The sequence below is a fragment of the Culex quinquefasciatus genome, chromosome 1 (genome assembly GCF_015732765.1).
Source record: "Culex quinquefasciatus strain JHB chromosome 1, VPISU_Cqui_1.0_pri_paternal, whole genome shotgun sequence".
Taxonomy (NCBI): Eukaryota; Metazoa; Arthropoda; class Insecta; order Diptera; family Culicidae; genus Culex; species Culex quinquefasciatus.
Window position 1 is genome coordinate 100,991,624 of NC_051861.1, and position 13,101 is coordinate 101,004,724.

The 13,101-nt window shown below is 38.8% G+C and overlaps 1 protein-coding gene across 1 annotated transcript; it reads right to left on the reverse strand.

The window, feature by feature from the left end:
- Nucleotides 1–8,380: 8,380 nt before the first annotated feature.
- Nucleotides 8,381–8,890, reverse strand: LOC119770831. The gene has a single exon (XM_038266390.1). It carries the CDS (start codon nt 8,888–8,890, stop codon nt 8,381–8,383), a length of 510 nt encoding a protein of 169 aa, XP_038122318.1.
- Between the last annotated feature and the right edge of the window lie 4,211 nt (nt 8,891–13,101).

Genomic DNA, 13,101 nt, shown 5'->3' on the forward strand with positions numbered 1-13,101 from the left:
TACTCTTTACTCTTTACTCTTTACTCTTTACTCTTTACTCTTTACTCTGTACTCTTTACTCTTTACTCTTTACTCTGTACTCTTTACTCTTTACTCTTTACTCTTTGCTTGATGTAAATTTTCCATCGAAGGTCATATAGCTCTTTGTCCTGCCTTATGTCAGATTTGATGTTTGGTATCACTGATTTTGGATTAGTTACTCACTAGTTTTGATTAGTGGCTCTGACTCTGACTCTGACTCTGGCTCTGACTCTGACTCTGACTCTGGCTCTGACTCTGACTATAACTTTGACTCTGACACTAACTCTGACTCTGACTCTGACTATAACTTTGACTCTGACACTAACTCTAACTCTGGCTCTGACTCTGAATCTGACTCTGACTCTGACTCTGACTCTGACTCTGACTCTGACTCTGACTCTGACTCTGACTCTGACTCTGACTCTGACTATGACTTTGACTTTGACTCTGACACTAACTCTGGCTCTGACTCTGACTCTGACTCTGACTCTGACTCTGACTCTGACTCTGACTCTGACTCTGACTCTGACTCTGACTCTGACTCTGACTCTGACTCTGACTCTGACTCTGACTCTGACTCTGACTCTGACTCTGACTCTGACTCTGACTCTGACTCTGACTCTGACTCTGACTCTGACTCTGACTCTGACTCTGACTCTGACTCTGACTCTGACTCTGACTCTGACTCTGACTCTGACTCTGACTCTGACTCTGACTTTGACTTCAATAATGAATGTGGCTCTGACTTTTTTCAATATTTTGACTCAATAAAGAACCGGACTCTGACTCCAAAAATGACTCTGACTTTGATCCTGACTTCAAAAACGGCTCTAATTCTGACTCTAACTCTGACTTTTATTTCAAGAATTTGACTCCAACAATGAACATGACTCTGACTCCAAAAATGACTCTGACTCTGACTTTTATTTCATGACTTTGATGCTTTGATTCTAAATTCTATTTTAAGACTTTGACTCCAACAAAGCACCTGACTCTAACTCCAAAAATGACTCTGACTCTGACTTTTATTTCAATTTCTTACCTCTTACTTCTATTTCAAGCCTTTAACTCAAAAAATGACTCTGACTCTGACTCTGACTCTGGCTCTGACTCTGACTCTGACTCTGGCTCTGACTCTGACTATAACTTTGACTCTGACACTAACTCTGACTCTGACTCTGACTATAACTTTGACTCTGACACTAACTCTAACTCTGGCTCTGACTCTGAATCTGACTCTGACTCTGACTCTGACTCTGACTCTGACTCTGACTCTGACTCTGACTCTGACTCTGACTCTGACTATGACTTTGACTTTGACTCTGACACTAACTCTGGCTCTGACTCTGACTCTGACTCTGACTCTGACTCTGACTCTGACTCTGACTCTGACTCTGACTCTGACTCTGACTCTGACTCTGACTCTGACTCTGACTCTGACTCTGACTCTGACTCTGACTCTGACTCTGACTCTGACTCTGACTCTGACTCTGACTCTGACTCTGACTCTGACTCTGACTCTGACTCTGACTCTGACTCTGACTCTGACTCTGACTCTGACTCTGACTCTGACTCTGACTCTGACTCTGACTTTGACTTCAATAATGACTCTGACTCTGACTTTTATTTCAATTTCTTACCTCTTACTTCTATTTCAAGCCTTTAACTCAAAAAATGACTCTGACTCTGACTCTGACTCTGGCTCTGACTCTGACTCTGACTCTGGCTCTGACTCTGACTATAACTTTGACTCTGACACTAACTCTGACTCTGACTCTGACTATAACTTTGACTCTGACACTAACTCTAACTCTGGCTCTGACTCTGAATCTGACTCTGACTCTGACTCTGACTCTGACTCTGACTCTGACTCTGACTCTGACTCTGACTCTGACTCTGACTCTGACTATGACTTTGACTTTGACTCTGACACTAACTCTGGCTCTGACTCTGACTCTGACTCTGACTCTGACTCTGACTCTGACTCTGACTCTGACTCTGACTCTGACTCTGACTCTGACTCTGACTCTGACTCTGACTCTGACTCTGACTCTGACTCTGACTCTGACTCTGACTCTGACTCTGACTCTGACTCTGACTCTGACTCTGACTCTGACTCTGACTCTGACTCTGACTCTGACTCTGACTCTGACTCTGACTCTGACTCTGACTCTGACTCTGACTCTGACTCTGACTCTGACTCTGACTCTGACTTTGACTTCAATAATGAATGTGGCTCTGACTTTTTTTTCAATATTTTGACTCCAATAAAGAACCGGACTCTGACTCCAAAAATGACTCTGACTTTGATCCTGACTTCAAAAACGGCTCTAATTCTGACTCTAACTCTGACTTTTATTTCAAGACTTTTACTCTAACAAAGAACCTGACTCTAACTCCAAAAATGACTCTGACTCTGACTTTTATTTCAATACTTTGACTCTTACTCTGACTCTTACTCTGACTCTGAATTTTATTTCAAGACTTTGACTTCAACTAAACCTGACCCTCCAAAAATGAATGTGGGTCTGACTTTTTTTTCAAGACTTTGACTCCAATAAAGAACTCAGACTCTAAAAAAGACTCTGACTCTGATCCTGACTTCAAAACCGAGTCTGGATCTGATCTTGACTCTAACTCTGACTTTTATTTTAAGAATTTGACTTCAACAAAGAACATGAATCTGACTTTGACTCTGACTTTTATTTTATGACTTTGACTCCAAAAATGACACTGACTCTGATCCTGACTTAAAAACCGAGTCTGGATCTAATCCTGACTCTAACACTGATTTTATTTCAAGACTTTGACACCAACAAAGAACATGACTCTGACTCTGGCTCTGGCTCTGGTTCTGACTTCTGACTTCTGACGCTATCTCTGACTTTATTTTATGACTTTTACTCTAACAAAGAACCTGACTCTGACTCAAAAAATGACTCTGACTCTGGCTCTGACTCTGACTCTGACTCTGACTCTGACTCTGACTCTGACTCTGACTCTGACTCTGACTCTGACTCTGACTCTGACTCTGACTCTGACTCTGACTTTGACTCTGACTCTGACTCTGACTCCAAAAATGAATGTGGCTCTGACTTTTTTTTCAAGATTTTGATTCCAATAAAGAACCGGACTCTGACTCCAAAAATGACTCTGACTTTAATCCCGACTTCAAAAACGAGTCTGGCTCTAATTCTGACTCTAACTCTGACTTTTACTTCAAGAATTTGACACCAACAAAGAACATGACGCTGACTCCAAAAATGACTCTGACTCTGACTCTGACTTTGACTCTGACTTTGACTCTGACTTTGACTCTGACTCTAACTCTGACTCTGGCTCTGACTCTGACTCTGACTCTGACTCTGACTCAGACTCAGACTCTGACTCTGACTCTGACTCTGACTCTGACTCTGACTCTGACTCTGACTCTGACTCTGACTCTGACTTCAATAATGAATGTGGCTCTGACTTTTTTCTAGATTTTGACTCCAATAAACCGGACACTGACTCCAAAAATGACTCTGACTTTGATCCTGACTTCAAAAACGAGTCTGGCTCTAATTCTGACTCTAACTCTGACTTTTATTTCAAGAATTTGACTCCAACAAAGAACATGACGCTGACTCCAAAAATGACTCTGACTCTGACTCTGACTCTGACTTTGACTCTGACTCTGACTCTGACTCTGACTCTGACTCTGACTCTGACTCAGACTCAGACTCTGACTCTGACTCTGACTCTGACTCTGACTCTGACTCTGACTCTGACTCTGACTCTGACTCTGACTCTGACTCTGACTCTGACTCTGACTCTGACTCTGACTCTGACTCTGACTCTGACTCTGACTCTGACTTTGACTCTGACTCTGACTCTGACTCCAAAAATGAATGTGGCTCTGACTTTTTTTTCAAAATTTTGACTCCAATAAACCGGACACTATCTCCAAAAGAGATTCTGACTCTGACCCTGATTTCAAAAACGAGTCTGGCTCTGATCCTGACTCTAACTCTGACTCTGATTTTTATTTCAAGAATTTTACTCCAACAAAGAACATGACTCTAACTTCAAAAATGACTCTGACTTTGAATCTGTCTCTGGCTCTAGCTCTGGGTCAAGTTCTCGCTCTGGGTCAGGTTTTGTCTCTGGGTCTGACTCTGACTTTTATTTTATGACTTTGAGTCAGATTTTATGACTTTGACTCCAATAAAGAACCTGACTCTGACTCCAAAAATGGCTGTGACTTTTATTCCAAGACATGAACTCTGACATTAATTTAAAGACATTGACTCCAATAAAGAACCTGACTCTGACTCTGATCCTGACTCCAAAAATGACACTGACTCTGATCCTGACTCCAAAAATGACACTGACTCTGATCCTGACTCTTACTCTGACTTTTATTTCAAGACTTTGACTCCAACAAAGAACATGACTCTGACTCAAAAAATGACTCTGACTTCGACTCTGACTCTGGCTCTGGTTCTGACTTCTGACTTCTGACGCTATCTCTGACTTTATTTTTTGACTTTGACTCTAACAAAGAACATGACTCTGACTCAAAAAATGACTCTGAATCTGACTTTATGGCAGTTGTTGTTGGAGTTGCAGATAGTGGATATGGATCTTTGTGGAAAGCTGGAGTCGTAGTCACCAAATCTTTACAGGCCAGCTTAATCTAAGCTTCAACCCTGTCGCTCACCCGAACCCGTATCAAAACAACTTCCGCTCTCTCCGCTGTTCCTCTCCAGCTTTACACCTGAGCTGAGCGCGAGCCCATATCAATCATCTTCAATTTACATTTTTACGAATTGAATCGGTAATTAAAACCTACACACCGGATCGCACCTTTTGCCTGAATGTGGAAGATCTTGTTGGCAGGCCAAACGGCTTGCGTTGTGCAAGTGCCTCGGATGGTTGATGAAGAGCTCAACCGCTCCCGCTCCCGCTCCTGCTCCTACTCCCTGGCTCATGCTCACGCGCGCCGCCAAGAACGTAAGTAGAGTTGAGTTTTATGATGCGTTTTGTTGTTTGCCGGTTATCGTCTGTAATTTTTGTTTTATTTGCCTTGTTTGCCAATTTACGTCCGAGACTTAATTGAAAATTATGGGCCACTTTGGAACCGGTTTCCCGAGACGTGCCGCGCCGCACCGCCGGGAGGTTCCACGTGAGAAGAAATAACGCGCGAATGACCAAACCGGGTGAGACTAATTGATAAGCTTGATGGGCGACTAATGTGTCCAAATCGGCACCGCCGAAGTACTACGCGGCGCATGATGTAACGTTACAAAACTAGGTCAGGTTCTTTGTGAGCTGGCCCAAATCGATCCGGCTGCTCTCGTGTTTTTGGGGTCGCGTCCTTTTTCTGGCTTGCCCAGCCACAACCAACCAACAACGTTTCGAGTGGGCGTTTTTATTTTTATGATTCACTCGACCTCCCTTCCTCCTCAAATGCCATCAAGGGGGTGGAAATAAGGATACTCAACGAAACAACATTTGGGGTAGGTCGTGTAATCGGAATTCTTTTTCTTTTTACTTCTTGTTGGCGCAAGCACCCTCGTGCTGTGTATGGAAAACTTCCATTTGGGGATTCTCAGTCGCTGGCATTGGGGTTTTGGGGAAGGACCATGTCGCAAGATTATGTCTCGACCATTCTTGTTATCTTTTAACGGTTTATGAGATTTACAATCTATGTTAGGAGTATGACCGCGATTTTTATAGCGTAAGCTGCTGGAATGAAAACAAATTTACTGTTTAGTAATGGCATTTACTTAATTTTGTTTACGTTTAGCAGTTAATTTTATTTCTAGAAAAATCACGACCTTATATTTCTTGTTAAGGTGAAGCCGTTGATCATTCCCGAAGAAACTTGATCATCACTCATAAAATTATCTGTATTGAATTCAATTTAACGAATTTTTGCACAAAAATGAATCATCATGTGCCGGTTGTGGCCTTCTTGAAGCCACTGATAGAATTTTTAGTCTAAATCAAATGTGTTTCAAAATTTATATAATTTTGTGGTACAATCATTGACGCCCTAGTTGGTAATCATTGATTAATGACGATTTCCATAACTTAGCAAGGAATGGGATAATCATTACCAAAAAGCATCAGCATGTGTAGGGCACTATTCTAAATAACTTGTTGAAGAAATTTTGTCAAAATATCGAAAGCGACGTAACGCAAAGTCACACATACACACACATACCACACTCATTTGCGCAGAGCTCGTTCGTTTCAATTTTACCGACATTGTATCACCTTCCCCTTGACTGCATTCAAATGATTGCTGTCACCACACTTACCCACACAAGCAGAAAGAGAGAAAAAATGAAGAAAGAGAAAGAGCATATCTCTTCGTAATGACTAGGGTTAGTGAAATTTCAAGATTTCGTGGACAGTGTATCCGTGAAATTTTGCTTTTCCACGAAATTCCGTGAAATTGTATGTTTGTGTGAAAGTGTAACGATATTTCTCAAAATTAGGGCGTCCAATTTTCCCGGGTTTTGAATTTCCCGGGAAACTGAAAAAATATTTTTGCAATTCCGCTGTGAAACTGTCAACTTTTCCTGTCCTTCTGAAGTAATGAAACGGCCTACTTTTTCCTACCAAAAATAACAGAATCGAATAGCAACACTTTTCAAAATAAATGCTGAAAAGTTCTACTTTTCAGCACTGAAATGAGTGCTGAAAAGTTAAACTTTTCAGCACTTGTTTCGAAAAGTAAAACTGTTCAACATTTTTTTATTTAAACGATTTATTGGAAAAATACATGAAAATTTTACTTAAAATTTCACTCAATGGGTGTTTTTCGGAATTGCAAAAAAATTTGTATGGAACTCGTTGCAAAACTTAATTTTTTCAGCACGAGTCGTACATTTATCCAACGAGGTTCACCGAGTCCTCTTTTTGCAACTTGTTGCATAAACTACTATTTTAAAATCCCAGGAATTCCCGGGATCCCGGGAAATTTTTTAAACAGCCGTAAAATCTATGTTTTCATTAAATATGTTATGTTTTTCAAGCTTTTAATCATAGAATAAGCTCAATGATGTTAAGTGATAATTTACATTTACATCTAAACAAGATCGACAGTTTTTAAATTGATTAAAAGAAATTAAAATAGGCTTTTTTGTTCTTAATTGTGCTTTGGATTTTGAATGAACTGTAATGTGAATAAAATAAAATAAGTCTTTTAAAAATATATGTTCCTTTAAATATTTTATTTTATAAAACATAACAAAAAAAGCTTCGAACATTTCTTCGAAAATGTTAAAAAACAAGAATCGACAACAAATAAAATGAAACCTGATAAACTCTAGATACGTTTTTAATTTCATGTTTAATGTATTTTGAATGGAATTAAAAAAAAACTAAAATAATAAAAATGATAAAGAATATTTTCCAATTTTCCATCCTGTTTTGTTGAGGATAAAAAGTAGGCCGGTTCGAAGTTCAAGAATGATGGGAATAATAAGTTGTTTTACGACGGAAATGCAAAAAAAAAAACATATTATGCAAATAATATTTACATTACCAAGCCAATTGGAAAAATCGGGACTACAGGCTGAATAGATACAGGAAATTTTAGAGCATTAAATTGGGAAATCACCAATAAGTACAACAATTGTTTTGTTCTGTTCTTGTTTGCTCTGAAGTCATGCAAAACATTATTTAAAAAATGGCTAAAATGGCGGTCTTAGTTCGATTAATTTGTCCCTATTTGCCCCAGATGCCGGTATTTTATGAAAAATCATTTAATCATTAATATACGTGAATATAATACCCAGTATTTAAAAATATATAACTGTAATCTACAATTTTCTCAATTTTCCATAATATGCCAAATTAAAACTGATATATGAAGAATACAAATTTTAATGCTTTAAAATTTTTATCGATTTCTAAGTTTACAACTGTTTATCTATTTCCACAACCAAACCTGAATTTCCAGACCAAAATTTGTTTTTTTCTATTTCGGGAATTCCCGGGACAAAATATAAAAATTTCCGGGATTCGGGAATTCCCAGTTTTGGAAAAAAAATCCTGGAAATTTTGTCCCGAGAATTCCCGAGATGGACTACTCAAAATAATTTATCATGAATGAAAATAATCTTGATTATTGCTTTTGTACTTGTTTCTTTTGTGCTTGTATAGAGATTTGGATTTTCCTTACAACTATGAATGTTTCAGATACTGACTTGGTAGCATAGAAATTGTTTGTTTCAGATCTTCAAATCTAGGAAAAGGGTGGTAAAAAACCTAGCGAAATCCATAACTGTTATGTTTGCTTAATTTAATATCACAGTTGGGGAAGAAGGGGGAAGGGGATCGGGGTTTGTTGAGTTCCTTAACGTCAGTAGTCGTCGATGGCAGAAATCAGTGGGTTGTCCGACATTTGGCAGCTTGTCCGGAACATCAGGAACATTCGGTCGATGAATTCGTCGATCGTGTCCAGTTCGGCCAGCTGGTGAAGATCATCGGTTGGATACCACGGATCGAGGTTGTAGATCATCTTGAGAAGCTTGTTCTGCATACGTTGTAGTTTTTTTCCGATGGGTAGCAGCGCAGTTCTTCCAAGCTGGAAACCCGTAGGTAAGCACAGCTCGAAAAACACACTTGTAAAGCAGGAGCTTGTTATGTAGCCGAAGACTTTGGAACTCGGAAGATATCTCGGCGACCTGCGTCTCGAGAAGAACACTGCTTGGGTCTTCGTTGGGTTGATTTTGATCCTCCACTGTCGCTGGAACTCCTGCAGATGGTTTTGGGCCGCCTGCAGCTTGGTCTTGATGACTTTCGGGTCTGAGTCAGATACAGAGTATCCTGTGTCGTCGGCGAAGAAAGCGTACGAAACACCATCAACCATTAGAACGTCGGCTGAGAAGACATTGTACAGGGTTGGACTGAGCACAGATCCTTGAGGCACTTCGAATGGAATTCCATGAATTGGTGACAAAGAGCCATTCACGGTGACCTGAAAGCTTCTTTCTCTGAGAAACGATTGAATGAGTTTGACCAGATACATCGGAAATCTAGCGACGATGAGCTTGTGGATAATGGTATCTTGCCATACCGAATCATATGCTTTCTCAACATCTAGCATGACCATTCCAGTGGACTTTTTCGTTAAAAAGCCTTTTTTAATCGCCTGCGTGATCCTCACGAGCTGGTGGTTTGTAGAGTGCCCTTTGCGAAAGCCGAATTGCTCATCCGGGATGATCAGGTTGTTGTCCAGGTGTCGATTAAGACGGGCCAAAATGACTCGTTCTAAAACCTTACTCAATGTGCTCAGTAAACTGATCGGCCGGTAGCTTCCTGGTTGGGTGATGTCCTTGTTTGGTTTGGGTACTCCTACTACTAGTGCTTGCTTCCAGTCGTCGGGGAAGTAGTGTAGCTTCAGGCAGGCATTGATGATCTTCGTGAGAACGACGAGTCCTTTCCGTGGCAGCTGTTTGATTAATTACTAATATAGGGTTAGTGTTTTTGACGATTTCGTATACGGCTTAAACTTATCATTTTTCTCAAATATAATTTTTATGTAACAAAATAATAAATATTTGATCCATCAAGAATATTTAATTAAATTTTATTATTTTTCAATGGAAAAGCTTTGTATGAATCATTTAAAGAATTGTTCAGTTTTTTAGAAATGAACTAAATTGAGTAATATTTTCATTCGTTGTAATACACATTTTGCTGCTATATTTTTTGAAAGGTATTGTTTCAATAGAAATTCAAATAATCTACCTTTTTTTCTAAATAAACTGAAGAGTATTTTTTATTTTTTAAATTACCTTTTAAAACATTTCAGATTTTTTTCTGAGTCCTGTTAATTTGAACAATATTTGATTACTTGGATGGATGATTCCTATGAAAGATAAAAAATACTCTTGTTTTGTTTTCTGTTCTCATTTTGAGTTAAAATTTTCGATTTCGTTACCAATCATATTATTTTTGCCTGTTGATTTTAAATTAATTTTATGATAAGTGAGATGAAAACCTTAAATAATATTTTTAATGGGCTAAATGTCGCAGAAAATTCAAATAATTTTACTCATTGTGGCTGAACAAGATTGTTTAATCTTGCTTTGATATGAAATTTAATAATATGCAAATCAGCGAATACTTTTTATCTTTACTAGTCGAATATTAAAAAAAGCAGTTCAGTGAATGAGAAAACGCATACCCTACATTATGTTTCAAAAAAAAAAAATATAAAGAGCTCATCCATAAACCAGGTGGAAACTTTTTTGAAAATTAGGAGAATTTTGTTTTTGTGTCACGTTCAAATTAAGTTAAGTTTTTTTTAGTTAATTGATGAATAATATATAATGAAGCATAACAAGTCGTTTCTGTGATTTAAATAAAAGATTTTCAAAGTTAGTTTAACATTTTTTACGTTCCGCGAAATTTGCGTGAATGTGGTGTTGTGAAATTGAGTTCCCCGTGAAATTTGCAATTTTCAAGCGTGAAAAATCACTAAGGTAATGACAATAAATGACAGGCGCGCTCAGCCCGCTTGCTACGATCACAGTCGATGATAAAAGCTATGAGCTTGACATTTTGCTCAAGTACAGTCACGCCACATATTCGGAACAGTTTACAGATCGACCAATGTTGAAAAATCGTAGAAAACCGATAATTGATCATACAGCAATTCCCCACGAAAACAGCATGATTCGAAAAAAAAGTTCTCCGATCGAGCTCAAAATTTTTCTGGGGTTTTTTTGTTTGGCCATTAGGGTGACCTACGCCGTGTTAGGGTGGTCCGGAAAATGGCAATATTCGTCGATTTTCGCAAAAACCACTTTTTTTCAAAAAATCATATCTCCGCGCCATTTCATCCGATTTTAGCTGTACTAGACGCAAAAGAAAGGTGATTAGTTTGGCTATTTGTGAAAAATAGTAAAAAGTTCCTAAAATCTAGCTTAACATCTGAAAAGGTCGTATGAAAACTTAAAATGCTGTTTTGAAGGTCTCGGGACCAAAGAGCCTATGTCTGAAAACATTTTTTTGCAATTCCGTCGTGAAACTACTTACTTTTCCTGTCATTCTTGAACGACGAAATAGCCTACTTTTCTGTACCAAAAATAACAGAATCGAATAGCAACACTTTTCAAAATAAATGCTGAAAAGTTCTACTTTTCAGCACTCAAATGGGTGCTGAAAAGTTGAACTTTTCAGCACTTGTTTTGAAAAGTTAAACTTTTCAACATTTTTTTTATTTAAACGATTTATTGACAAAATTATTGACATAAAATTTCACTCAGTGTGTGTGTTTTTGGAATTGCAAAAAATGTTGTATGGAACTCGTTGCAAAACTTGACTTTTTCAGCACTCTTCGTATTTATCCAACTCGGTGAACCTCGTTGGATAAATGTACGACTCGTGCTAAAAAAATCCTCTTTTTGCAACTTGTTGCATAAACTACTATTTGGCAATTCCACTGTGAAACTGTCAACGTTTCCTGCCCTTCTGGAGAAACGAAACGGCCTACTTTTCCCTACCAAAAATAACAGAATGGAAAATTCATACCTTTCAATAACAGTGCGGAAAAGTTCTACTTTTCAGCACTGAAATGGGTGCTGAAAAGTTGAACTTTTCAGCACTAGTATCGAAAAGTAACATTTGTCAATATTGTTTTGTTTTGAACGATGAATTTACTAAACACATGAATGTTTGACATAAAATTCCATTAAATTAGCGTTTTTAGGAATTGCAAAAAATGTTGTAAGCAACTCGTTGCAAAACTTGATTTTTTCAGCACTCGTCGTATTTATCCAACTCGGTAAACCTCGTTGGATAAATGTACAACTCGTGCTGAAAAAATCCTCTTTTTGCAACTTGTGTTTTCTTTTGGAATTTCTTTGAAATGTCAAGTTCAACATGACCCTTGCGACCAGATCAAAAAGCGATTCCCAACAACATTGTAACGATAAATAATTATCCGATACACGTCAGCTTCAGCTGCTTGATTTTTCCGCTTTCGAGCACCATAAATTAAACGCTTTCTGCTCAAAAACACATATCGCCGAAGCGTTCTAATAATGCGTTCCACGACTCGCGGTCATCGACTTGATTTTCCGAAAAAAAAAACGCCCTAAGCCTCTAAACCAAACAAAACAGCTTGCAGCATATTTTTAAGGGGTTCCAGCTGATTCACCGCACGAACAAGGCACCCTATTGGACACCATAAAAATGTAATGGTTATTCGGCTAATGATATGCGTAAATAATTTGCCAATTTTGGACGGCACGAGCCCGTCCTTTTCGGAGTTCCAACAGACCGCGGTAGCCAAAATTAGTAGGACCCAGGATACAGGTGCAAATCGGCGAAGTTTACCGAAAGTTTCCATTATTTTTTGTGCGTCCTCTTTTGGTGAATGAAACTGGCGATAAAAGCAAAAAAAAAAAACATTACATCGCACAAGCCCTGCTTCTCCACCTAAGTGTATGTACTTTAAATGTTTCAATTACCTTAACAATGTAATTATGCTCCGCAGATACGACGCATAATGATGATGTTGGGCTAAAGTTAAGGTCTGCATTTTTTGTACTCTCTGTTTGCTCTGGAAGAGAGCAGGGAATACAATGTTCCTGCTTCGAAACGACGACATTGAGCGAGTGATGAGTGCTACGCATCAACACTTCAGCATAAAAACCGAAGCATAATGTGAGGTAGAAAACAAAAGCATGTCCAGAAAATATGTTCCTGACGCATGTCGCAAATCAGTGAGGCCGGCCGGGTCCGATAAGGTGTTCGAGGGCTGTGCTCTTCTGGGGGACCTTTCTCGGTGCAGCCGTAATTGGGAGGTAAGTTTATTTTTTGATGAAGGTGGAATGGGATGACCAAGTTGGCAGGGTTGCCATGCCATCATTTGGGCACACATTTCTTTTCCTCATTATTTATTCTAACTTAATTGAGTAATGGAGTGATAATAACTTTTGAAAGAAGAATCAGATCTTGAATATTGGTGGCACCTCAATTACTCATACTCATCATCCCCCCACACATACCACACATAGGTACCAATCAATAAGACTCATAAATTGCCCCCTACGCACTATGGGGTTTCAG

What these genes read in the sequence shown, in the direction of transcription:
- LOC119770831 (XM_038266390.1), bottom strand. Translation starts at nt 8,890, where the DNA reads ATGGTTGATGGTGTTTCGTACGCTTTCTTCGCCGACGACACAGGATAC.